Below are 27,933 nucleotides of genomic sequence, written 5' to 3'. Positions count from 1 at the left end.
CTTGGAGGGACTGCCTGAGCATTTATTTAAATAAATGATAAAACTGTACTTTTCAACATTATCTACATGTGAGAACACACACACACCAAAAGAAATGTACACACAAAATACATGCCTGTTTTCCGCTCATTGCAAAAAATGAGCAGCCCATTTGTAACAATTACAAATTTGATCCTTTCCCAAAAGCTTATTTAAATAAATATATCTGTAATAATTGATATTGGCAAAATTATTTAACCGTGTTCATTCCCTAGAATATTATTTACTCCCATTTGATCACTGTAATATTAAAAAAATAACGTGGTTTGTTGTCAAATTGTCAAAGCACAGGAAACTCGCTTGTCAAATGCCGCAACGGAAAAATCTCAAACATTTGTGAGGTGAAAAACTGATCAAAAAACATGACAAGTGAGCCACATGAATAATAGAAAAGCCATAAATATCAAAATGCAAAGGCTTCAAAATGAAGACGGGCTGTCGTCGCCAATGAACAAACTCAACATTCGAGGGAAGCTTCGAGCGAAGCCCTTGAATTAGAATACAACACCACAGAAAGAACCGTACAAAAAAATTGGTAGCAAAAAAAGTGGTATCGGCAACATAAAATCATCTTTTTGCCCTCTTGGCTAAGTTTCATTGACCTACTGAATCAAATTAAAGATCTACCGAGTTATTGTTGACCAGGATATGGAGCTATACTACTTTGTGAGTGCTAAGATTTTTTAAAATTTTTTCTTTAAAATCCACAAAAAGGACCACATTTCTCCATGTTACATTGAACCGGCTATACAATTTGTCATCCCTCTTGCACGTACACAGTTGAGACCAAAAAGCCCAAGGACGACCTCTATCGATCAAGATGCCAGCTGAAGACTTAAAGGATGCTCAACGCTCCAAGGTAAGAACTCTCTCATGGTCATCTTTTTGCAAGAATCTCTGCAGCAGTCTTAATGTTTTTTCAACTGTTATTGTCCTTGAAAATTTTTTTTTTCCGTCATGCAACGGGTCAAGGATCAGGAAGAACAATCTGGGGATCAACTCAATTTGGGTTATCCTATAAACATGATGGCCGTAAAACTAAAAAAGTTAGGGAGGCGTGTCTGTCCTACAATAATGAGGATCGATTCTATATACGTGATTAGGATTTTTTTATCTGCTTTGTAAATGAATACTGTACTCTCCTTCTCCAACGTTACGTACTTTTCAAAATATTGATCGTACTAGTATTGCATAAAAAGACTGTGGGGGAAATGGCTTTTTTTTTTAAATGCTTTGTATAATCGTGGCTTATCTTCCCAGTGGTTCAAATCCATAGCGATGAACTTTTTACATACGTATATTATGCTACTTCGTTCTTGCGCCTGAAGTGCTTTCTTTAATTCTAACCCTAATGCTAAATTATCGGAATAAATAATATTTCCTGTTGCTTTTACTGATACGTTAATATATTCATAGTTGATTGTAAACTTGCATTGGTCACTCCGAGTCTCGGCTTTCAAAATATTCCACCAAACAGGCGTTCACATCGTTAAATACCGGATGGGATTATTTCTTTGGCGTCCATTTGATCACTGTCCAGTCTTCAAAATAGTTACCGTATTTTCCAAACTATAAGACGCACCGTGTTATAAGGTGCGTTGTCAATGAACTGGTTTATTTTTGGAATTGTCCATATAGTGGACGAAATGGGTTATAAGGCGCGCCGGATTATAAGGTGCATTACTGCACATTAAGGGAAACAAACCAACACAGCAAATAAGTTAAACTTTATTCAACTGTAATTTGACTTCCATACATAAGGCGCATTGTTGAATTTTGAGAAAATGAAAGGATTTTAAATACGTCTTATAGTCCGAAAAATACGGTAGGTCCAATGAACGACCTGAGCATGTAAACTGTTTGTTTGTTATGCTGAATTCCCGCATCATTTATGGCAAAGCCTGTATAAACGGAGATACATTAAATATTTATCGCAGTTCACCTTTTCATTTAATTGACATTTTAGTATAATTGTTGCATCTTAAAAGATCATTTGTGCTGCTTTAAATTTTTTCCGTAACAGAATTAAGGATTCTTAAAATAACTGGAAAAAAAGTGGCATTTTAAACAATATTTTAACTGTTAAGATGTCTTTTTTTTTTAATATATAAGCTATATTTGTTGCTATTAGCATCTGGGTACGTGCATGTTAGCTGCATGTTTTATTATGGATACCATTGTACATCCCCCGAACACTAACGTAGCTCCGCTGTGATGCCCGAACGGCCGCTTCCTGTCACAAAACCCTCCAAACGTGAGACTAATACACGGTACCATAACATTCATTTGACATACGTATATATCCACATCACCGACAGTTTTGCTCAGTCTGCACAATCACACAAGTCCCGGATGCGTCCGTCCGTCGCGTGACGCCTCGGGTCAATGTTCCAAGAAGACGTTTGTGCCACGGTCGATTGCTTCGTGCGTCTCATTCCAGACCAAATGTGCTGGTTTCCTCCACGGCCGTCAGCAGTTTCTCATACAACATTGTGTACGAAGGATACGGAGGCAGGTCGAGACGGTTAAAACATGTATGGGCCCTGAGAAAGAGAAAATATGGTCACTGATGAGCGGACTAGAGGGTGATTGGCTGCATTTTGGTGCCACGGAGCTACTTTGAAGTGAGTCGAAGAGCTTCATTAAGACGAACCGCAACTTTGCCACCATCTTGTGGCATTTATGCCAACTATTATACAGAATTTATTTACGACAGGGCCCTTAATTCATAAAAATTCAGAATGTCTCGATTATATTTAGTTTTTTTTTTCTTGCCCTGTCTTGCTCGTTAGATTTTCTGCTGCCACCTTGTGTCAACCAATTAGCCACCTCAGCCGCTCTTGTCTTGTCCAGGTGTTCCTCGTTGTAAAAAAGTTTTGTATTTCCCCCTCGTATAAAATAATGTCCCATGATTTCCTCTGATACTTTATTATCAGAGTAAAAAATTGTGACTCAAGACTCAAAACTTACCAATAAAGTGTAAATGCTTTTAAATACAGATTTAAAATTAAATAAATTTAATTAGATTAAAATATGACCTTCAGAAAATATCTAAAATTATGCTTTCCAAAATCTTCATTCTTGCATTATACACTCATTTACTTACTTTTTTTTTTTTTTTTTAATTTACTTTGTTTTTCAATAACCTTAACCCTTTTATTTACAACATTTTTTTGTGTTGTATTTTTAATTATATGAAGCACCTAAATATAAGCGGTGGCTTCCTTCCCTTCACATTTGCTGGCCGTAAAAATTAATTACACTTAGCGAGATTTCTCTTAAGATAAATTCCACACTCTCCCAATAATGGCAACAATTGTTACAGTATTAGGTGACTCTACCAAATGCAACTAGTCAACAACTTACCCTTACGTACTCATAACAAAAAAAATGTTTTACATCCTGGAAAGTGATTAATTACCTGGGTAGCGAGGTAACTTTCCCCCACTTCTCAATGCAGAAGCGTCGGAGGCCGCTGGATCCGCGCAAGGAAGCAAAACCTTCGTACGGCACGCTAGACGTCCCGGTTACAAACTGGAGTAGGCGGAGGCGCTGTTCATTGTTGAAACGCTCCACAGCAGCCCAGAACCAGCGCATCACTATGTGGCCATCGTGGTAACCTGGTGAGTGGCACGATTAAGTGGGCATATTTTGCAGAATTGATTTCTTTGTCTTATCGTATATTATCTAATTAATTGGCCTAATAGGAAAGCTTAAAAAAATGCACATATACCTCCTCTATACTCTGTATTGCTCCTCCAATCAACGAGGTCAATCTCCACAGTGCCGGCGATAACCAGCTCCAGCTCTCGGGCATCAAACACTGACACCAGCCTGGAGTCGACCACCTATGATGGAAAAAGCACCCAAAAAAAAAAATCAGTAATCATTCTATCCTTTTGATCATCTCGTCACAAAGCTAAACCAGCGTTTACCTCGTAAAAACCTCGGACAAGTGCCTCCGTCTGTTGCACCACTCCTCTTTCCACCCTCCATTTCGTCATCCGCTCGATGTAATCCTTTTTGTTCTTCTCAGTCACTTGCAGGTTGGAGCCTCCAGACTTTAACTCCCGCTCCGTTACCTAGCAACAGGATTAGAAGTAACACATTCCCCAAAAACACGATTAATAATGTAGGCCGGTTACTTTTTTTTGTTGTTGTACTGCAATACAAGCAGGCATGAGTAAAAATTTCAGACTATTTTAAAAGATAACATTTCTTATTGTGTGGAAATGCGAAGATATTGATAATTGAAAATTGCGTACATGCTCGATAGAAATCCATGACGTTGATGCTTTATGGTCATCTGCATTTTAAGTGCCACAATTTTGCGACTTGATTATTAGGTGCACTCACCTGGCCAAACACCTCCTCATTAACAGTGAACGTGAGGTCCAGGATGTCCGTGATGTCATTGTCTTTCATCCACTGCAAAGACTGATGGAACTCCTCATCCAGATATTCCAAATCAGAAAGGTCTGTTGGGCTGTAAGATGCAAATTTCACCGACATTATCTACAATGTCTTTCCATTCGGGTATGGATGCCAAAATGTTAAATGTTGTACTTATGTTGTACTTATGATTTAATATGCTCACAGCCTGAGTAGCGCCTTGTAGAAAGGTCTGGTGAAGAAAGCGTCAAGGAGGTATTGGTGAATCAGAGCAAGCCCCAAAATGCGACCACTGAAACGGAACCTGGATACAAACGAAGCATATTTGTAAGTCAGTCTGAAGTATTGGAATCAAATCTTACCGCGAATATCAAGTTTACACTTCAGGAAACCTTTAGAAAAGCTACAGGAAATGCCTACACGATCCAACTTACCATTCCAGATGGTTCTCGACAAACGCTGACATGGGGCTGATTTGAACAGTGTACGTGTCATTGGCCGAATATTCAAAAAGACCGTAGTATGGATTAAACAACTCCTGGGACAAAAGGAAGAAAAACTCTCTGGAGGGTCCGCTGTAATCTAACCTGAAAAGAGAAGATAGAGGGAGGACCTATCAGTGATCCAATTTGTCATCTTATAAAAAAAAATTTAAAAAATCCTGTCGAAAGAGTTTATATGCATGTCTCACCCCTCCTCCCCAACAAAGATGACGTAGAGTTTGTTCCTCTGCAGCTCTTTGCGGGAATATTTCATCACCTGGTAGAAGGTGCCCTCGAGCAGGTGTTCTCGCCTTATCAGTAGTCTGCGAGAATGAGAATGTCATGACATTCACCACACTGAGGAACAGAAGCTCTGACAGAGTAAATGGAGATTACTGTACCGTATTTTCCCAACTATAAGGCGCCGTGTCAATGAAGAGCTTTATTTTTTGGGACATTTCCATATATAAGGCGTGCTGGCCTTATAGTCCGGAAAATACGGTTAATGTTCGTACGTCCCATAATATAACATTTGTACTCAGTCTTACTTAATCTTGTCCGGCCCCTGGCCATAGCCCTTTGCATCTAATTTTCTGTAGAAGTTTCTGAGCTTCGCCTCAAAGTCTCTCCGGTAAGGGGCCGGAGCCCTGGCTCTCTGCAAGCCTGCATGAAGACAGCAAACACGTAAAACGATGACATCATCGACTGGAGTGATATTCACAAGGCTGGATTGAATGACAAATGGACCATTCGCAACATTTCTCCAGCCTCATCGTTGGATAATCAGTCTCACTTTGAATCAGAAGTCCCTGCTTTGGCCTACTTTCCTTTTATAGAACCTCGCATTGCTAACATGTCGAGCCCAGCACAGAAGCAATCACAGCAACCCCCCCAAGGTCTACTCGAGCTCATTTTAGATCACATTAGGACTCCCTAACATTGCACGGTAAATTCTGTCAAACAATTAATGATCACCGCTCAGGGCTGCGTGCGTGTGTGGCACAAAATCCGCAGAGCACTTGACGAACATGTGTACATTTCACCGGCAGATATGCACGGACTGCACAGCCAGATAGGTCCCATAAGCAGATTTTGGAATACTTTTTAGTTAACGAGAAGCAAAAGGTGTTTGATCCATGAATCGACCTACCGGGAGAGTTCTGCGGCGAGTTGCCGGGGGAACAGCGCGGGGAGAAACTAAAGCCAGGATGGATTGGGTGAGGCGGAATATACGACATAATCTCCTCTTCAAACAAACTGCAAAAGAAAATGCATGGCCAGTTTGTTTTCATGCTGTGAAACCAATCAGATGCTGCTACCAACCGAGTAAAAAAAAAAAAAAAAGGATCTTTGACGTCTTTAGCCGTCAATGGCACTGAATGAGTTAATAATACATTGGGGTTGATTACCTTAATAGGATGACCAGGTCTGCATCACATGATAGCTTCTCCACACCCTGGGTACCTTCAGACCGAAGGTAATGGATCTTTTCTCTACAGTGTAATTATAGACAATTTGAAAATGCGCAGCATTAACATTTTGGACGCTCAGAAATGGTGACGGACAAGACTACGAGGCAACATTGCCTGCTTATTATTTGGTTGGGACATCTTATGTTTGAGTTTAAATATAGGCCACGTGACTGCACTGCATAAACATACCTGAGGGCATAGTTTCTGTTCAAATTGGGTTGCCGCTCCTGCAACATGTCAAATATGTTTGGTTGTCGAAGGAACGCGACAATCTTGTCGTTGTACGCTAGAGAGGACGGGAGAACAGAAAAGAAAATGAACAGGGTAAAACAGTTTTTCCATACATTAAAAAAAGTGAATGTTTAGGCGGAGCTTACATGCAGCGGTGGACTGTTGCGGGTCGGCATGATGCTGGCTTCGAATGGCGGCGACCAGGCTGTTTGCAGGCCTGGCCAAGAGAGAAGCGCCGCGACTCCGAGATACATCCGAAGCCTACAAAATGAAAATGGAAAAAAATCAACCTTTTAACTGGTCGTAGGACCAAAATTTTATTATGAAGGTGCGCCTGTGTACCTCTCCGGCGCTGTAGCTGCGTAGCCTCTGCAAATGTTGCCTGTGGGCGAGGTGGCCCGGTAGTCGGCCATTTTGAAGAGGGATTCGAGGGTCGATGAAAGTTGTGGCTCGACTGTTGTGATCCACAAAGAAAGACTGGAAACGGGACGAGAATAAACGTTCAAAAAATGATGAAACCATGCAGTCCTTTTAAGATAAGTCTCCAAATTGAAGGCGTCCTACCTTGCCCTGCGGGTCAGTCTTGATCTCCCAGCCTCGTGGCAACTCCAGTTGAGTGTCGGCAAACTTGTTGAGGAATACCACCAGGTCCCGATTATGTTGGTAGCGCTCAAAGTTTTTGGCGTCGCGGCGCACCTTCAGGATCATGTGTTTCACGCAACTGCTGCTGGTGAACATCCGGTACGCCGACTGGGAGGGACAAAGGTAGAGAATTGCGATTTCTATAGCGATTTCTATATTTTGATATACTAAACTGGAATGCTTTGAGTTCATTTAGCCACTCACGTAGTTGCTATGCAACATAGTGAAGAATTCCGGATGTGTAATGAACTTGACAGCGGGTGACTGAAGTAGCTGGCTGATCTTCTGGTGATTGACAGGTGATGCTGATCCGTGTGAACACAAAGGTGAATCATTTTTAGTCAGCACCACAAATATAAACATCAACAACACCCGAATAAAAACTGCCTGTTAAATAGCGAGCGAGGACCTGACCTGTCGCTGATGGAGGAGCCTCCGAATCTGTCTCAACACTTGGAGTTCGCTCCAAATGCTGACTGCCTCCTTCCTCGTTGGTGGCCATGGTTCTCTGGATGCTCTGGTACCTGCCAAATTAGTCATGAAAAGGTTAGCGTTGACTTGTAGACTTGTAAATTTGGTTTCCACATCATGCTAAAGCTAGCTTGAGCTAGCATATGCGCATATGAACTGAGGCAAAACGATTTTTCAGAAAATCATAACTGTCCAGTTGCGATTAATTCAAAACTATGAGAAAGGAAAACGACTTGGATGATTGATAATATTCACATTCTCGGTCACTACTACGTCGAGTCTTGTATATTTGGTCTGACCTCCTGTTGAGCTGCTCCATCTGTTGACTGGATCCCGATCGGGGGATCCCATGGCTACACTTGCCGCCGTGGCTTGGCCTCTGCCAGGTCGTGGTGCGGTTGACATGGTCGACGTAGAACACTCTGCCGTGGCTGTCTATACGGGCTTCCCAGTCTGAGACGTCGGAGACAAAATGATTAGCTTGAGATGAAATTTGCAACAAATTCTCTGCTTGCTCTGTTTGCTGCTTCATGTGTGTATTTAAGTACCGGTATTTTTTTTGAAGGCTTATAATCAATGTGCTTATTCCAACAGCCATTCCCGTTATAGCACCGAACAAGCAAAATTTTATTCCATGAAATTCCTCTCAATCTTTTGGTTGAACATTTTCCTACTACAATTTTGCAGTGAACCGAAAATATTCCTAAGGGCCGAACTCTGTTTCAGTACATCTAAATCCTCATGAGGCCGAGCATGGTTGGAGGGAGTAATGACAGCAAACACAAAAGGAATGACATGTTTGAACACAAAAAAAAGACGCATGCACCCACGCACACAGGTGCGAACCAAGCTGTTGGCATTCGACTCCAGAGTAAGTAGTGTCGGTGCTTACTTGGAGGTAAGGCTTGGTCAGTGGCGGCAGGAAAATGGTTTAAGTCAAGGCTAGGAAGGAGGACTGGAGGATGGTCGACGGGAGGTGAGAAGCCTGAGCCTACAGGGGAGACAGTTGGGAATACGTTACACCATGAGGGCGGGGGGGGGGGCATGAGCTACATCGAGGCATGAGTCTCTTGACTCATTTACTACCAGCCAAAAAATAAATAAAAAATCTTTGCCGTCTTTAGCCGTCAATGGCAGTAAATGAGTTAAATAAACACCACGTGTGTTCAAATGAAGTCGAAGGAAGCACACAACATGCGTGGAATGGAATGTGATAATGAAACGGACCGTCTTGTTTATCAAACAACCACGGATTGGGGCAGTCCCCCTTAATGTTTTCATTTTTCAATTTGTTTTAAAGGCGGAGGATTGGTCGCAAATAAATGGCAATATCTCATATGTCAATGTTGTTAAAAGTTAAAAAAAATGTGCTAAAAGCAGGAAGTTGACGCACGTGATTCGGGCAACATAAAATGAGGTCACGGGCCAGATCTGGCCCCCGGGCCTTGAGTTTGACACCTGTCCCTTAGGGAATGAGCCTCTACTACTGAGACAGGTGCCATCATTTGGGACCTCTCCAATGGAAATTATTCTGGCAAGTGGAAACGGGGACCCTAATGGAAAGAAATATAGACTTTTTCTTTATATGTTGCAAAAACGTCAAAGCAAAAACTAGTTTTAATTAATGCCATCAGCCAATTCTGTCCATGTGTAACAAACAAAGTCATATCGTGAGAATTCAAACATAATTTTGGCACGTGTTGAGGTAATTTGATGGGAACAGCAGGAGGGGGAGAAGCAACCTGGAGGGAAGTCTGGCAGAGATGGCGTGTTGTATGTATTGCGACCTACTTTCTCATACAAGACTGGCGACATTCACAAATCAAGATTAAAAAAAAACAAAAAAACTCTCATGTACATCAAAAGATTTCACACAAAGAAAATCATACACAACAAAACAAATCTCACACTCACTAATACCAAACAAAAAAGTCACACAAAAACTTCTCATGCCCACAAAAAACTGACACACACATCAAGATAACCTCTCACTTCACCAAAAAACTCATACGGACAAAAGTCTGACACAAAAAAATATTTAAACTCAAAAAATTCTCCCAAAAATCTTTGACACACAAAAACTCTCACACAAAACAAAATACTCCAAAATCCCCCTCACACATGCAACAAAAAAAAAATCCTCTCTCAAACCCCAAATCTTCTCTCACACACCCGAAAAACTATGCGATTCTCACACACAACAAAGCTACATAATTAATCGTCCTCACATTTTTTTTTTTTGGTGCCGTAAAGTGATTTGTTTTTTCCTATTGCAAAAATGTGTGCCTTGGCAATTTGAAGGTTGGGAAACGCTGCACTCAAGTCGGCACTCTTCGGTTGTCATGGCGACAAAATATCGAGAGCAAATTTCAGAAGATGATTACACAGTGGGACGTGCAACACATGAGAGGACAACACACTCGTGCATACGGACACGTACGCGTAGTTATCTGTGGAATCGCTGTCGCTCTTAATGAGTACAACTGTTGACCCATTTTTAATCAAATGCAAATTCACATTTCAAATTAGCTATGCTAATTCAGTTCATCTCAGGCGTCATTTTAACCATAAGTGACGATCCATTAGACAAGTCTGGAGAGTGTCAAAACATGGTTGTTCAAGGAATACTTCTCGGGCATCTTAAAAATGCTCCAAAAAAAATAAGAATAAAATAAATAAAAAAAAAAATATATATATATATATTTATATATATTTTTTTTTTCCATCACTCACCAGTGCTGTTGGTGTCCCGCGACTCTGCCCCAGCTGATTCTCCACACTCCTCTACCCTGACCTCCTTCCATCTTCCACTGCTCTCTCCACCAGCCCCGCCCACTTGCAGCCCCTCGGAACAATTGTTTGCATCTGGTCCCGACTCAAAGGTGCTCTCATCCTCCTCTTCGTCCTGCGAGGAGAACACGGTGCTGCCGGATAGCCGGTTGCTGTCCACAGACGAGAGGCGGGTGTGGCTGCAGTAGCGGCCCCTGCCCTCGTGGCCGGAGTTGCTGTAGCATGATGTGCTGTAACAAGACGTGCTGTAGCAGGACGTGCTGTAGCACGAAGTGTCGCACAACTCGCACTCATTTTCACCCCGGGCCCGATGGCTGATCCCTGAATTTCTTTTCCTGACTCCGCTGCTGGAATCCCCCTCCTCGCTTTCCAGGTAAGATAGAGAGATCCTTCTGACTGCTGCGTGCACTCCGCCGCCTCCGTCACCTTCCAGGAGCTGGTTGAGTTCGGAGAGACGTTCAATGGAGAGGCTGCGTGGGAGGGAGCGACAGCAGCACGGACCGGGACACTCTGCGACCTGAAAATATATAGTAGTTAAACTAAATAATAAAGTTACAAAATAAGTAATAGAGTATTATATACAGTGGCCACCTGGGAGCGGCATAAGACAGACCTACAGATGTACTGTATTGGAGACTCAGCTCATCTTACAGCACTTCAGTACGGCACTAATATTAGCCATTTTTTGTGGGGGATGAAGAAAATGTGAAATTGGGCCTTTCAGCTCCTTGCTAGAAAAGAGCAACTTGTGCTCAGTTCCATGAATGGACTTTCCCCCCCAAAAATTAATAAATACATAAATAAACAAATTATCTGATTAGTGGATTTTATTCAATATTTAAAAAATATTATTTTTTAAAATTAATTATTTAATTGATTTATTTCTTTTAAATATTTATATTGTTTTTATATTGTTTTTTTTCTTTTCTTTTTTGGGTGGGTGCAAACCCCCATTTTTGTGGAAAATGTACAATTAAGGATTAGTTCATCAGTGTTATTTTTTCATTTATTATTTTATTTTTTAGACTTTTTCCAATGCATTTCAATGGTCATCAATTATTCGTGGATTTTGGCTATTTCCAGGCCGGTCCAGTCCCTTATGCCCCACCAATTGTGAGGTTGCACTGTATATGTTCCCATTTGTAATATCACCATTCACCACTAGATGGCAGTGGCTTGGTAGCACTTGTCATATACTGCGCTATAGTATAACAAGTCCTACCTGAGAGGGTGACTGGGTTATCTCATCCTCATCCTCCTGGCCCTCCTCCTCTCCATCTTTGGAGTTTTTCAGAGTTGGCGATGTGGATGTGTTGTCCTGAGTTGTGCTCGTGTTCTCTCCCTCCTCCACATCTTCCTCCTCCTGGCTCGGCGCTCGATGCTGTGCCGAGGGGAGACTGTGGAGGAGATGGTGAATGCGGATGTAGTGCGACCGCGGCGTCTCCGGCTCGCCGCAGGCGGACGCGATCACGTTCTCCAGCTCTGACACCGGCAGGGAGCAAGGTCGGGTTTTACGCCGGAGGGGACCTTGGGAGTTGTTGTTTGAGAAGAGGCAGGCACAGGGACCGTTGCTGCTTTCTCCCCCCGGTGATACTTCGGTTGTTTCGGTGACTAAATCCTGGCACGTATCGTTGCCCTCTGCAGTCACTTCATCATTGTTTGGACTTCCCGCTACAATATTCTCACTCGGTACATCTGATTCTTTCTTGTCATTTTCTTCTTCTGTTATCACCTCCTCAGCTTGTGGTATATTCTCATCTCCGTGTGTCTCCTCCTCCTCCTTCTGCCCCTCTTCTGATTCTCCCTCCACTAGCGTTCCCGATTCACCGTCTTCACTCTGTACCTGAGGCTCAGCTGGTTCCTCTCTCACTGTTCTCTCGTCCTCCATAGCGCCTTCTTCTACCTCGGGAGACGCCTCGAGCTCCACACTCTCACCGGGTTGGGTCACCTCGGCCGTTGGAGATGGGGGAATCGGGGACTGGGAATCAAGCGGGGCATCCAGAGGAAGGTCGGGCATGTTGTGTCCTACGCTTAATGTGTCATCATCGGGTGCCTCAGCAGCATTGTTGGCATTTGCATTGACTGCTCCGTCAGGGCAGGCTGATTCTATGACCAGCGAGACTTCTTCATCATCTGGCAAGAGAAAAAGATGAGTCAGCGTAAAACAGATGTGTGCTTACAAAAGCATTTTTTAAAATATTTAATATATTTGCAGGACAACGCTGAAGAAATGACTCTTAGCTACAATTTAAAGTCGTCAGTGTTCAGCGTGCAGTGTAAATTTACCGTCCTCTTAATATAACGCAACACAGAGGCTTTTATGTCTCAACTGCTGGCAACAAAAGTGAACACACCCCTAAGTGAAACATTTATTTAAGGTCAATTCATCCATCCATAAGACAAGCCAAGGTGACGTAAAGTACCTGGATGAATCGAGGAGGTGAGCTCAAAGCGGAATTGTAAATGTCCACACACGTGGTCTGTTGGCATCCTGCGACCCAGAGAGTAACTCACAACCCGGTCCCTGATGACAATAAAGAGAATCAGAACATTTTATTTGAAAAAGTTTAATACCGGTACTACGCAGCAGTAGTATCGCGTCCAACTATTTTCAGGATCAGCTAACCAGAATTTCTGCTCTGAATTTCTGGAACTACACACTACCTGTCTCGTCTGACGGTGTGGAAGAAGTGAAGACTTTATGATGAAGCGACAAGGAAGGGCAAGACGACAAGTCACGTTTTGTGTGACGATTTGTAAACTTTTATTCCTTTTGAGTGAATGTGGCCAATGAGGTGAATGTTGTGCTATTTACTTTGTTTTTGTGAGCCATCCTTGTTTTGTGTGCTAATTGCGTTTATATTGCTGTTTTCTTAGCTCTGACGACATTGTTGGGGTGTTGTTTCAACATGTAAAGACATGTCGACAACATTAAATGTCTGTTAAAACCGAAGAACCAAGTTGAGCCTTGATTGAACTCGAAAGGAGTAACAACATTTGAGAGCACATCTTTTAACACCGTCAATTATAATTCATCTGTAATGGAAAATTCGATTTGAAATCATACACCAGCATCATAGAAGTGATTATTTTAAAGTTTGACTTATTTTTCAACTTGTAAAAAAATTAAATAAAAATAAAATAAAGTTAAATAAATAAATGAATAAATAAAAATAAATAAATATAAAAATAAAATAAATAAATATAAAATAAAAATAAATAAATAAATATAAACTAAAAATAAATAAATAAATAAATATAAAATATAAATAAATAAATAAATAAATAAATAAATAAATAAATAAATATAAAATATAAATAAATAAATAAATAAATAAATAAATAAATTTAACAACCAGTTTTTACCCAATGGCATGTTTCTCCAGCAGCCTCTGGACAGGGACGGACAGCTTCCCCAGGAAGCGCTTGATAATAGGCCGGCTCTTTGCAAACTTATCTTTCACCTCGATCTCCAGAACATCAGTGGGTAGCGACAAAAAATTAAACCTCTGGAGAAACAGAAAAATCGCAACAATTAGCGCACTCGGCATCATCGGATTTTTGAGGGCCACTGGATATGTTTGTGCTCAACGTGTCAAGTGTAATATTCATTTTCATTTCGCCGGTCTGAATGCGCAAGCTCGTGGAGGTTGGATGGACACACGTGACGAGAAAAGCGTATAGAAAGAGCACAGGGAGGGCAAGAACGGGGGAATTAAGATGACAGGAGTTGAAATATATATTTGCTTGCATTTTAAATGACATCAAATGGCATTGCCTTGCTGAAAAAAAAAAAAGTGAAGCAATCCTGCGAGGAAGTGAAGACAGGTTGTGCTGGGAGAATGAAGCACGGTGATATAGGAGGAAGATAAAAACAAGTGAATAATTTAAAAGTATGAAGCGGGGAGGGAGCAGACGGTTGCATGTGTGTTTGTGTGAGGGACTAACTCAATAAACGAGGGATGGGGAGAGGCTCGGAGGAAAGCGAGTGTGCACTGAAAGGGCGAAGAGTGATGCTAGGGATCGGAGAGATTTAACGAATATTATTCTACATTTTAAAAGAAGCTCTTTCAATAATAGATAAGACAACTTGAAGTAATTGTGTGGCAGTGCCTGAATAAATAACTTGGAATTGTCTTGTATGGCACTCAAACGCACCGACTTTTTTTTTTTTTGTTCGCTCATTTACATTCTGAAACTTTATATCGGAGTAAAATTCTTGCAAACGTAGCCAATTGCACGTTTCGTCGGGGTTCGTAAAAGGTTGCAACGTGCAAAATGGCCCCTTATACCGCACAACGTCCAGATAAATATAAATCGTGAGCTTTGTGTCAAAGTGCTGCCTCAATGAGTGAAAATATTTTTTTTCTTTAATTGTTCTTTGCTTTTGCCCCCCTCAAGTACAAGTGACATGATGACATTTCCTATCGTCCTAACAGAACACATCTTTCCACGAGCGAGCATCTGCGAAACACATAGACGAATGAGCGTGCGTATACCTCTGCGTTCCATTGAGGGTTGACCGTGTTGCAGACGACGCCGGAGCGTTTCTCCTGACCGTGGTGTGGCAACGAAGGGAAGATGCTGTGCTTCCCAGGCTGAATGGACAGCTTGAGGTAAGGGTCTGGATTAAAGAACATCCCCTTCTTTAAACCGACTGCTTGGAGGTCTGCGGTATAGGGTACAAAGGTACGGGGAAGATTATGAGAAAGGTGATTTCAAGAAAGGACACGTCTCTGAGTCACATTGATTCAAGCGCGCTGGATGTGAGTGTGAAGAAGGGAGCGGTTGAGTACCTACCTGACAGTGAAAAGTTAATGAGTCTCCTGTTGCCCCGCCCTTGGTTGACCTCAGGACTAGTCACTGGCTTTAACACCTGCAGAAGCGAGAAAACAAGCACTCTTGTAGAAATCAGATAGTCATCGACGTGTCAAACTGCATGTAAAAAGTAAGTAGGTAATCGACACCCCGACCAAGAAGGCTTATATTTGCCGGAAGATTCCACGAGATGCACTACAATTGTCTAAAAGAAGCTCCTCAACTTACTTCATTGGCAACAAAATACTGGAAGACAGCAGCCAAGCACTACTTTTGTCCAAATGAAGGTCCTCAACTTACTTCAACATAGTTCCTTGGCAACAAAATGCTGTAAGATAGCAGCAAAGCACTACTTTTGTCGAAATGAAGGTCCTCAACTTCAACATAATTTCTTGGCAACAAAATGCTGTAAGATAGCAGCAAAGCACTACTTTTGTCTAAATGGACCTCCTCAACTTCAACATAATTCCTTGGCAACAAAATGCTGTAAGATAGCAGCAAAGCACTACTTTTGTCTAAATGAACCTCCTCAACTTCAACATAATTCCTTGGCAACACAACGCTGTAAGATAGCAGCAAAGTACTATTAATGTCTAAATGAAGCTCCTCAACTTCAACATAATTCCTTGCGCAACAAAATGATGGAAGACAACACCGAAGAACTACTTTTGTCTAAATGAAGCTTCTCAACATAATTCCTTGGCAACAAGATGGCATAAAATAAAAATAAAAAAAAAATGCATCTATATTTTAGAAAAAAAATATAGAGTATATATCAGTTATTTAAATATGCCATCAATATTCAATCACAAAACTTAATATGTCCATGTCTGCGGTCTATTCTCACAGCTCATTTCCGAGCCTCGTTCTTAGTCTGGCTGACGGAGTTCTATGATCAATACACTTCCTTCATTATTCTGACACTGTGAAGTAAGGGAGAAACAAAAGCAGGGGATGGGAGAGAGCAGGAAGTGGAGTGGATTGTAAATCCGGTTATGTTTTGCTGTTTGACACCAATATTCTAAACGATTAAATGAATAAATGTTCTGACATTTACTGAGTCAAGTAGTATTTCATTGGAAGATGGTGTAGTTGACGTGTACATGTCTTTTTTGGGCTCTCCTACATAGCTAAGTGCAGTTGTAATACTATTACTACCCAGTAGATGGCGGTGGCTCGCCCACTGTCAGTGTGTGCGCAGAAATTATAGGGATGCAAACATCACGTGACTGATCTTTGCATTTGTTTGTGCAGCCATGCTGGCAGGCTAGCAGCGGCGGCAGACGAAGGATTTACAATGGAGTGGTTTGATAAAAATGTGGATTTCTCAGTCAACATTCCATCCATGTGAATTCTCTTTTTGTTGAATATGACATAAGGAGATACATGTGCAAGCTGAGCAAGTTGGGTTTTGCCGATCACCATCAAGCGCCAGGAGCGCTTTTTACAACAATCGCGGCGGCGGACGGGGAGAACTACGATGGTGAGTCCTTGCGATCATCCTGCTGAGAGTGTTTAACGTGTACTTGAATTAATGTTGTTGACGAATTATTTTATTTCATTTGTTTTAGTATAGTCCATATGTAGTTTAAAAATGTTTATAGTTTAAATAAGGATTTCTTATTTGTTTGAATTTCAAGCAAATTGATCCTTCCATCTTTTGTTAAAAAAAATGCAGTGGTTCATATTTTGGTTGCAAAATATTTTGATGTCTTGAAGTTATTTTAGTTCATAGTCATATTAAGTCAAAAATTCCCGACATATCTGAACCAGCAACGACGAAAGAAGTTAAGAGGGAAGTTATGAATTTACGAGAACCCGATTTGACAGTGCGTCAGACTTCTGAAAAGTTCTATTCCCAAAGCTCAAATGCTGTATGCGTTTTGAAGGCTTATGCAACCATCTCGACGAAAAACAAAACAAAAAAAAAACCAGAGGCAGCAGTAAAAACAAAAGAATTAGTAAAAGACAGATGTTTGGAGCAATTTAGTCTAATGAGATGCTAATCTGCCTTGCCTACTACAGACAAGCAGAAAAGCACCAGCACAGATGTCCTTTATTATTATTTTTACGTGACAGGTAGATACTGTTCATCCATCTACACTACTTGGTTTAAACGATCAACTGTCAATGTGGGAGTTTAAAAAAAAAATGTAAGCGAGAATGTCCAAAATGACGTTAGAGCAGGTGTGGGCAAAGTACGGCCCGGGGGCCACATGCGGCCCGTTAAACGTTTTAATCCGGCCCGCCGAATTTGAAAAAAATTAAATGAATAAATCTTTTTAAGGTTTTATTTTCTAAATACTGTGTTTTTTTTCAAAGACATATATATTGTTGTAATGCTTGTGTTCACTTTCATTTCAAATATTTTTTTTTTTTTTTTCTCCGACGAGGTGAGGTGACCAAAACACTCCATGCACCTGCTCCTGGCTCGCCCCCCTCTGTCAAATTTTAGAACCCATTGTGGCCCACCAATCAAAAAGTTTGCACACCCCTGAAAATGACACGGCTGTTTATAAGCGTTTTTATACACCACATTTCGGACATCAAGGTCCTGGTTTTGTTATTTTTTTTCCATTTCTTTAATGCATCGTGATTCTTTCGGGACACCGACTGAGAATGAATGTGGATGAAATAAAACAAAGAAGTGGAGTGGAGGTCATGTCAGCTGACAGAAATGCTGTTATTTAACGTGAATCTCTTTGCAACCATATCATGTCTTGCGGGGTTTCCAATATGCTGCGAGGTGAAGAACCATTAAGTTGATCCGACATTTGAAGAACAAAAGCCATTAGTAGAAAATCAATCAACTTTGCAGAAAGTAATTAACATCACAAGACGGGGCACGATTGCGTAAGAGTCAGGCCGTGGATTCGTGTTGCTGCAAAGCGTTTCAAAATCAAGGCTCGGATTTTGTTTCATTAATTAAAAAAATTACTTTGGTTTAATTTTAAACTCCCTTTCCTGAATGTAAATTTTTTTCTGTATTAGATAACGCTTTGAAAAAAGTGCAACATATGATTCAAAGCATTGTTGTATTTTAAAATAATTTTTTACCTCAGCTGAGGCGACGCAGCAAAGCCGAACCAACAAATACAAACGATGGTAGATAAAAAAAAACAAAAAAACAAAACTTTTTGTAGCTCCAAAGCTTCCCATAAAATGAAACGGCGTAATTTACTTTTAAGACATTCCACTAAATTCAAATCGACAAGGACTGATGCCAAGCGAATAAAAACGCCATGCATGCTGAACACTAACCAACAAATCAAAAAAAACCCAAAAACATTACCACTTAATTCTGGAAAAGCAGCTACGTCAAGCAAAGAGTTAAATATTGAGCTTTACCCAAGCTATCCAGCAGAGCCTCATCCTTTTTGTGCTGCTCCCTTCGCGTTGACTGGGAGGTGGCAGTCCCAGCTGAACACACAAGCAGTCCATCACATGCATACACCTGCGGCAATTTGGCCATCGAGTCCAGTTGGACTCGAGCAACCGATCCACCTCTCTCCACTCTACCTAGACTGGACTGTCCTCTGTTATCTTGACTCCACCCTCCTGTGCTCCTATCCGTGGTTATTTTTATTCCATTGTGCTGAAGAAGCGAGTAAAGATCAAGTTCTCATTCCATCAGCATTTCCAAAGTGCCCGCAGCAGCAGATTGAAAAGGCACACATGGAAATACAATCCCCCCCCTTCTCGCACTATAGGCTCTGACTGATAAACACTTTGTTACATTTTTGAAACATATTCAGACGTTCCTCTGACCTCCATCTCAACCTTTGGTCCAGCGTGTGATCACTCCAAGTGGTGCTGGAATCAAAAAGCCATCGTGACCCCCACATGAGACTGCGCTGACAGAGAGAGCTCAATATTGAAGTGAGTTGGTCTGATCGTCGCCAGCCAAGATATGGAGCATGCTTGATGCACATGGATGTACTGAGGCTCCGAGTCAGATTCAACCAGAAGATAAAAAGGGATCTGAGGTCAGCGTTTCAAATTGATGCAACGTTTGGAGATCACTGCAAAGGCTAGCAAAAAAAAAAAAAAAAAAAAGATAGCATCCACAGTATCTAAAATCTCTAAAACAAAATCTCTAAAAAAAAAAAAGAAAATCTTTAAAAAAAAAAAAAAAAAAAGGAAAACGAAAGCTCCGATACTATGTGATTTTAATGTAAAGACAATGATGAATGCAAAAAAAAAAAAAATGTTTGTGCTAAAAAAAAAACTACCATAATTAACCGCAGCAGTTCACCTATCCTATTTTCAACATTAATTCTCCATCTTCCTGACGCAAATCAAAAACTAATTTACAAGAGATGATCGTACACTTCGGTGTGAACCGTTAATTTCCCCTTCAACGGCCACTTCTTGTCAGCTGCAAGCGAGGACTGTCAGCACAGACAGACTCAAAGAGCTCACAAAGGTTAAACACACTCCCTCGGGTCTTCGCGCCACACACGGAGCAGCCAATACGATTAGCTGTTGACGCGACAAGGACGTGATCTTTCACTGGCAAATACTTCCAGCTGTGCTCAGGAAGCTATCCGGCGAAAGCCGGAGGCACGACTGTCACCGAGTAAACCCGGCAGTGGTGGGTGAGTGTTTTTTCCACCTGCTTCTTTCGTTGAAATATGTAAACACGGATGACAAACAACTGCAGCAAACATCTGGAAATGTAGCCCCTCAAACTCTGAAGAAATCAATCCAATAATCAAACGATAACTTATAACACTCACAGGCACTGGTCCCTTTTTGATGGTTAGACTGGGTGTGGTTGCCCTCAGCGCTCCAGTGACGCCATGGTAGTACTTGAAGCAGACCAGTGTCCCAGCTGTGGGCGGAACATGGCAGAGATGGGGAGGGAAAAAAAGGTTGAATTAAATTAATAGAACAAAAAGAAATCTAATGTCTACTGGAAGAGATGTCGTGTAAAAATGCAAGAAGAGTCGTCGTTTTTACAGAGTAGTGAGAATAAAATATGCCTTTGAGCATTGTTGTATGTGTTGGTACATTTTTTTTTTACTTTCAAATACATCCACAGCCCAGTTGAAAACCTCAAATAGCATTGGCGAAAGGTATCTAGACAAGCAGTTCCATGTAAGTGCTATCTAAAATTAAATCTCTTGGTTTTATTTTTCCTGAGGAACAAGAAGTTTCTGTAAAAGGAGCTTTACAATCGCTGTAGTGAGAGCTGCAGTCGATTTTCCAAACAATTTGTCCTTTGTGAGATCCATTGATGCCTCGGTTCTTGTAATCCAGAAAGTTCTCAGATAAAGGCTCATCTGTGACAAGAGAAAGAAGCACACAAATTTTAAGTGATATTTTTGCAGGTTTTTTTTTTCATTGTATCAAGGTTATTGTAGCTGATGATGATAAATTTGAACTAAAACTAATACTAAAACGCAAACAAAACTGCTATAAAACAACTTAAAAGTAATAATAATAAAAAAATAAACATTTTCACTTCGAGGTCTGCTCGCATTTGTATCGACAGTTTCGACATTAATGTACAACCTTTTTGTAACATTGTAACAAACTGTCATTTCTTCAGTGTTGTTCCATGATCAAATATAATAAAATATTTACAGAAATGTGAGTGGTGTACAGTGTGCAGGTGAGTGAGTCCTTGATTCTGTGACAACAAACGCATCTGGCTTATTCCTACTTGAGCACTCTGACATTTTTTTTTTCCCATCGTCGCCTTTAGCTGTTCTTACATAACTTGTTATGAAACAAGCCTTACTTCCTTAAGGGTAAATACTTGGGGAAAATGCCAGTAAATAATAAACGCCGACAACCATCACATTGGCACACTTAAAACTCCTTCCCTACCAATGACGGATATAGACGTCAAAAAGTACATTCATTTTTCCTGGGCTGGCAGTGAATGAGTTTTAACTCACCGACGAGATACATTCCAATCCAATCCCCAGCGTCTACTTCCTCCTTGATGTCCCATGTGATCACGAGGTCTTGAGACTGGCCTATAGTGTAGTGAGAAGAACTAACGGTGAGGGTGGAGCGAGTGTCTGGGGAGAGCAGGTCAGTGTCACTGGTTGACCGTGACAGCCCTAACATGAAGGCTTCCTGGTTCAGACCGCTGACAGCGTAGGTGTCAGGCCCATAGCTGTGACGATCCTTGCAGCGCTGGCGGCTGTGGTTGCTGCGGGTCGGTGAGGCCATAGCCGCCAGGCCGAAAAGGCGATTCTGGTACAAGTTCTGTAATGCAAGGAGGAGCGTTCACTTATACAGACGGCAGTACGTGCAATCGAATGAAACACATTTTAACTCATTCACTACCAGCCAAGAAAATAAAATGGATTTTTTGACGTCTATAGCCGTCAATGGCAGTGAATGAAATAATAGTGATTCCTGCACAAAGCTTCATTTAATTATGCATAGTTAATCTATCAATCCATCAATTAATTTTGTGAAATGATCCATGTAAGAGTTCTGCCTCTTCAACATGGACTCTGTGTCTACATTTTCGTTGTAATGAAGGAAGACAATTTTCCATCCTTGGGATCTCGGATCATGGAACGCTCTAGTTAGAAAGGAGCTTCAGGGCATGGCTCAGCCGGTCTTGACGGGTCAGTCGAAATGCTGAAGCACTTTGAGCATGCAGTCGGTTGAACGAGAGGCAGGTTATCAACACGCAAAATCATAAATCATGCTTTGGCAACGGAGGATAAGGCAGAATGAATGCGGATTCAACTTAGAGTTATCGAATTGAATTCGGATTTCAATTTTGTCGCCCAAAAAAGATTAAGTTTTAACCTTGAGTAAATGTTTGATATTCATGAAAGAACTGCTTTAGCTGAATCCTGGCTGGATGGTGGTAAGCAGGCAAATGAAAGAAGAGGTGGATGGTGATAGGTGGAGGGGTTTTGGGGGGGCGGGGCTTGGCGGTGAGGGGCACACTGACCTTGATACTACAGAGCTGCATCAGCATAATGACCAGTCAACCCAAAGCAGACCAAAACCTGAGGGAAGTGTGAGGAGGAAAGGGGTGCTCGGTTACAAACCACAGGACACAAAAGCAGAAGGCAGCGAATGAAGCGGGTCCAAAAAGTTTTATGTGTAGGTATGAGAGAGGGGGGGGGGTCATACTTCATTAACGAAAACAAGGAAATACAGCAAAACAGAAACAACGAAAACAAACCCACGCACACCTTTCCAAAAGTATTGTAACAGTCAGGCTGGTTTCTTTTTGTTTTTTTTTTGCTGTACAATGAACACATTTTGGTTTGATATCGAAATATGAAGATGAGACACATCGACATTTCAGCATTTAGTTCCACGTGCTTACATTCGTTATTGAAATCTAACTTCGAAGACAGGCTCATGAAAAAAAAGAGAACCCAATTTAGTGCATTTTGGCGGATCTTTCATGGCTCACAGAATATTATGTAAACACATAAACGACCAAATGAAATATCTGATTATCTTTCATTTGTTTCTAATCAGCAGTAGCTTTCACCCAAATCACCCCAAAAAAATCCATAAAAAAACATAAACATCTTCTTTGCACAGCAGTGAGTTTTATGCACATATTTTTCTTAGTGACGCCTCAAACATGCGAACAGACTTTTTAAAATACCAAGAGCAACAAGGAAAATATGATTTTGATGTCAAAATAATGTATTTATAAATATCACCAGTATAACAAGTTTACGTTTAACCTTATAAACTATTTGCACTCTATGCAGTCGTAGTAGTATATAGTCGCGCGCGCGTGTGTGTGTGTGTATGCATTTATCACGCCACGGATTTTTGTGTATCCGTACACGACATACATTACATCATTGCTTCAACTTCGAAATGTATACACTCTTTGTAGTCGAGTAGATATAACGCGAGTGAATATCTCCAAACATGTAATTAATATGAGCCTTTATGGACCAATCTAAAACATAAAACAGCCTTCACCGAAACTGTTCTAAAAAAAAAATGGAAGCATAAATTTGTATGATGAAGAATTTAGATTCCAAAGCAAACTCCAACTGGTTTCAAGTCACATATATCGTTAGTAAACGACTCGTCACGATCGTTTTTTGAGGTGAAAAATTGATTCTGACATTATGACAACCAGTTCAATGCATTCCAAGCTCTGACAAACAAGAATGAAATCCATATCGCGATTGATAATATAGCTTTTTCACGCATGACTTGAAATTGTAATTTTGTTCCCTTCAAGCAATCCAGAAGCTCGTAGTTACCATGTCGTACGCATTTACTGTTTTTAAATTTTATAAAATATACGAAGGGGCATTATCCTTCTGAAATGATCTAATTTTTAATGACAGATTAATAACTGCATGTGGACTATTTAATTAAAAGAAAAAAAAAATACATGACCAGCCGACGTGAAAAAAATAGTACCGCACGACGATAATAATGTTTGATGCGTCTGATTAAAACCAGTTATCTCTCTTTTTGAGGACCCGATGAAAAGACGCTTTACTCTGTCATGCATTTATCTTTCTCAAAGTCACAAGCGTCCGTCAAAGCAAAGCCGCAGACGGCGCCGCCCACTTTGTTTGGATGAAGATGGACTTCAACGTCAAGAGCCACTCGCCATTACTCTGATTTATGGCGCCAACTGCCTACAACCTTGGATAATGACTCTAATGTTGTGAGCTGAAGATAACACGGGTCTGATTGCACTGAACCAAGTCGGACGGATTCACACAAGTCAAAATTTGCTGGCAATGTGATCCGATGACATTCACGTTAAATTCAATACGTCCATAGTGTCTTTCATTTAAAAAATCTGGAGCTGTTTCATTATGCAATCCATATTTGCCTGTTAACGATATTCACTCAATTAGCAAATTGCACTGATGTATGCAAATCGTTAATGATAAATAAAGGACTTCCGGATCCATTCGGGTTCAAATCCCCACAGTCCTCATTAGTGTTTTAGTCGCATATTATAAGGGTGACACAGCTAGTTACACTAACACACATATAGCAATCTCCCGGGAAACATTCACTTGTCCTTCCTTGTTCTGAAATTCCCAAGATAAACTAGTATAATTGCCTTCAAGATGACATAATTATTCATTGAGCACGCATGCAGAGCAGGCAGTATAGAAGCCAGGAAAGCATGCAGGAAATGAAATTATCTCCTACTGTAGCTCAATAATTATCTCCAATGCAAGCCTTTCTGCGACTCATTGTTCTCAATAAGGAAGCGTAAGTGAGGTTGTCAGCCAAGCACTGCTATCCATGTGGACTCGAGATACTGTGGATGCTCCATTTCACATGAACTGATATGCACTTAAAACCCATTTTGAGAGGGGAACGATATCAAACATATGAGGCAATTTGATCTGTGAATTAATTTAAGAATTTAACGCAATATAGCACATCAAATTTCTATAAAGAAAAATTTAATTAGCACTTTTTTACAGCAGTATATATATATATATATATTATTTTATTAATAACATTATTAATTACTATTTAACTTTTTTTTTAATTTAATTTTTTTTTGTCATGTCATCATTGTATTTCTATTATCTTGTCATGTGTTAATATGAAAAAAAAAAACAACTCCCAAAAGAAGCCAATATTAGCTGATTAAATGCGCCCGCCGATTAATTTGTTGCGCTCAAATGCAAGTTTGTTGACTGTTATTATATTGATGTTGTGACTCTAGAACATATTAATTCTGATTCCTAAGAAAATTCAAATTAAAATTAGAACAAATGGGAAATCGACGGAACGGACTTTGTTGAGTGTGTGGGTCACATTGGCTTATATGGAAGGCCCGACTAATGGAGTCAGTTTCGACATTCTTCGGTGGGACGCGTTCCCATTTGTTGTGCTCCTCAGCGCACGGTGGAAAAATGTCCCTTTCGTGGTTGAAAGTTGACTTTTGTCAAGACATAAAAGCTCATAGCCTGCAGTCAGAAATGAAACCTCAAGACATTGCTAGATACGTTTATGGAATAACTGAGGTTGCATATACAGTGCAATAAACCGCAGAGTCTTTCTTTCTGCCCCCAATGGTTTTATTATTCGAGTGCTCTTTCTTTTCACTTCTACCAAGAAGGCGAAGAGGAGACAGGCAAATTCAACATATTCAAGTGTGGCCAGCCGGAATTAACGTAGTAGATATCAACAATGCCCGTGTTTAAGGATACAAGGGTCAGATTTATAGTAGACTTGAATAAGCGAATGACCCATTTTGATACAAGCAAACGATTTATCGACAACTATTATAATTATTTTTCATAAACGACCAATGAATCCTTCAGAACGCTTTTTAATTTTAAATAGTCCAAATGCTAACGTTTTATTTCGGCGGGACAGATGATCAGTTTTGCATGACATTTTTCACACTGAAGAGTAATGAGTGTTTTCAGGTCATGTGTTGTTCCATTATTTAAGAGGATTTTGAATCCCCAAACAAAGGAGGGGGGAATCCCAATTTCACAGTCGTATAATATAGACTCAATAGTCTATATTTTTATTAACATTAACATCCCTTAATTTAATTTGCAGATGCCTTGTTTTATGACCATGCACGTTTTAAATAATACCTGTCAGTGGAGCATGTCCTAGAAGTTCTGTTTATATTTCCTCAACTGACTACAGGCTGGCTTAGGGTTCTGTTCTTCATATTTTTTTATTTTGGTTTTATGCATATACATTTTAAAGCCACAATGAAGTATGTCACGAATGCAATCATGTTCTTCATATGATAAAAAAAATCTGACAAATAATAACAACGTTATTATTTTGTTATTAAAATGGGGAATTTGCTCCTGACCAGCTAGCATAGCAGCTATCACATTTAGCATGTAGTCTTCTGCAAAAACTGCAACATTAGCATTGATTTCCAACTCTGTTTTTGAAATTAGAATGAAAAAATAATTATCGTCGTTGTCCTAAAATAATATTAATAAAGGCTTTCCACTCCCATCTTTTTTCTGAAAACACGAAAAACTGAACCAAATACAGATTGCATTAGTTTTAATAATCGAATTGTAGGTATTGAACCGAATGAATTATATGAATGATTTTATATATATATATATATATATATATATATATATATATATATAAATATATATATATATATATATATATATATATATGGTTGCTGGGGAAGTGTAGCTCAACCGTGATTCTCCCTCCCTGGGCTCAAAATAAAAGATATTGATAAAATTCGTCCTATAATCGATACATGACAGTTCCTCGTGCAGTGTTTTGAATTCTATTCGGCATTTCCTTGGCTTTATATGATTAATAGGAGAGGATGGATGATGCAAGCTAACGGGCGCTGTTTGTGGGCCGCTGCTGCTCTCGGCTGCATCATCTAACGTTACACAGCAACGATGGTGACGATCGACCTACCTGGGATAAAATAACCTGAGAGTGGATCATTCTCCAGACAGGGACGTGAAAACCGGAACTGGCACAAGCCGACTACTTTCCATCGAGCTCCATTTTGGAAGAGAAGAACAAGGGAGGAAACAGAGAAACGGATGATGACAAACACGAGAGGTTGGTGTCACATCCTTTCCTCTTTCGCTGGACCAAAGTAAAGCTTGACTAAACGAGGAATCCGTTTCCGGTTTTGGGCCATAAAAACTAATATTCTTTCCCCCCAAAGAAAACCGCTTTTGGTAAATATCCTTAATGTATCCAGGTATTTTTAAAACGCATTATCTGAGGTGAATAAAATATTTGCGAGTATCTGGACCCGAGCTAACCAACACTTCTATTATTTTGAAAGATCCCATTTAGGAAGCAATGTTGATAAATATTTGTTACTTGATACATTGGAGGACAAGCGTCTCACAGCCAATCAGAAAACGCCTTCTCCGCTCGCGACGCTACGAGTCGTAGATAAACATTTATTGTTTTCAACGAAATGTATTATGACAAATTTACACTACAATATTGTTTTTTTCAACATTATAACACTTTTGATTGGCATTACTGCTCTATTGCACGCTTTATATTGCTTATTTACTTTTGTACATTTGTATGAAAACATAATGTCCAAAACCAAGCTTGTTGCTCAATTTACTTGAATATCAAATCTATTTTTGCATTCAAAAGAATTGACATCCCATTTTTGTTTTATGATTTCAATAAAATAAAATAGCTGAATTGTACAAGAACTACAGTATGTCGTTGAGGTCAAATATTTAGATTTATTAGAGCACATTTTCATAAAAGGCGCAGGTAATCAGCATCCTTTCAAATGATCCTTTTCTGTATATGCCGCGGAACGAACCAACCATCCTATCTGCTTGATAGTATGCAAGCATTTTGACTCGGCTTTCTTTTCATAATCCTCCCTACGTTGACACGTTCCATTGATGCAAAGGGTGTGCACCACCTCTCTGATCACTCTCAGATTAGACGCAGCAGGGGGGACTCTGCCAGGAAATCGGGTTACAACTACAGGATACCGTATTTCCTTTGGTATAAAAGGGAGCCGCAAGATATGACTGAAGATTTTGCTCCGTGCAGACACTACTGGATCAGCATATTCCTTTCAGAGGCTGTGCACTTCATTTATCATTTATTCTGAGAGTCTCCTTATATATATATATATATATATATATATA

At 40.3% G+C, this 27,933-nt stretch overlaps 1 protein-coding gene and 1 long non-coding RNA gene across 5 annotated transcripts in view; one reads left to right on the top strand and one right to left on the bottom strand.

The window, feature by feature from the left end:
* Position 1: 1 nt before the first annotated feature.
* hecw1a (HECT, C2 and WW domain containing E3 ubiquitin protein ligase 1a) lies at positions 2-26,873 on the bottom strand. Of its 3 annotated transcripts, XM_088282377.1 has the most exons (30): positions 26,708-26,873; positions 22,266-22,323; positions 21,244-21,559; positions 20,515-20,622; positions 20,077-20,171; positions 15,320-15,395; positions 15,019-15,188; positions 13,886-14,028; positions 12,943-13,043; positions 11,742-12,652; positions 10,463-11,036; positions 8,622-8,720; positions 8,029-8,182; positions 7,673-7,782; positions 7,463-7,563; positions 7,181-7,366; positions 6,959-7,093; positions 6,763-6,877; positions 6,575-6,671; positions 6,323-6,406; positions 6,064-6,170; positions 5,462-5,576; positions 5,123-5,236; positions 4,866-5,018; positions 4,637-4,735; positions 4,396-4,525; positions 3,975-4,121; positions 3,773-3,887; positions 3,461-3,659; positions 2-2,582 (listed from the first exon to the last, which is right to left on the bottom strand). In XM_088282377.1, exons 2-30 carry the CDS (start codon positions 22,290-22,292, stop codon positions 2,471-2,473), a joined length of 4,893 nt encoding a protein of 1,630 aa, XP_088138503.1. In that variant the 5' UTR covers positions 22,293-22,323; positions 26,708-26,873; the 3' UTR covers positions 2-2,470. The 3 variants fall into 3 exon arrangements, with proteins under 3 accessions (XP_088138503.1, XP_088138502.1, XP_088138505.1); XM_088282376.1 differs by lacking the exon at positions 22,266-22,323; XM_088282379.1 differs by lacking the exons at positions 8,622-8,720; positions 22,266-22,323.
* LOC148318344 (uncharacterized) overlaps positions 16,591-27,933 on the top strand; it is a 62,494-nt gene continuing 51,151 nt past the window's right edge. For both annotated transcript variants that reach the window (XR_015839860.1, XR_015839861.1), the window contains exons 1-2: positions 16,591-16,820; positions 26,745-26,857. This is a non-coding gene — a long non-coding RNA (uncharacterized LOC148318344). The remainder of the gene's footprint in view (positions 16,821-26,744; positions 26,858-27,933) is intronic.

The sequence above is a fragment of the Idiotropiscis lumnitzeri genome, chromosome 19 (assembly GCF_059441095.1).
Source record: "Idiotropiscis lumnitzeri isolate Australia: NSW breed Sydney's pygmy pipehorse chromosome 19, RoL_Ilum_1.0, whole genome shotgun sequence".
Classification (NCBI taxonomy): Eukaryota; Metazoa; Chordata; class Actinopteri; order Syngnathiformes; family Syngnathidae; genus Idiotropiscis; species Idiotropiscis lumnitzeri.
The sequence above is the reverse complement of the archived record's forward strand: the minus strand, read 5'-3'. Positions and strand labels throughout refer to the sequence as shown.

Coding starts and splice junctions, on each gene's coding strand:
- hecw1a (XM_088282376.1), bottom strand. CDS start 26,737: ATGATCCACTCTCAGGTTATTTTATCCCAG. Junction 12,653..12,942: donor CACCTCCTCGATTCATCCAG/GTACTTTACGTC, acceptor TTCTCTTGCCAG/ATGATGAAGAAGTCTCGCTG. Junction 6,407..6,574: donor AACAGAAACTATGCCCTCAG/GTATGTTTATGC, acceptor ATTACACTGTAG/AGAAAAGATCCATTACCTTC.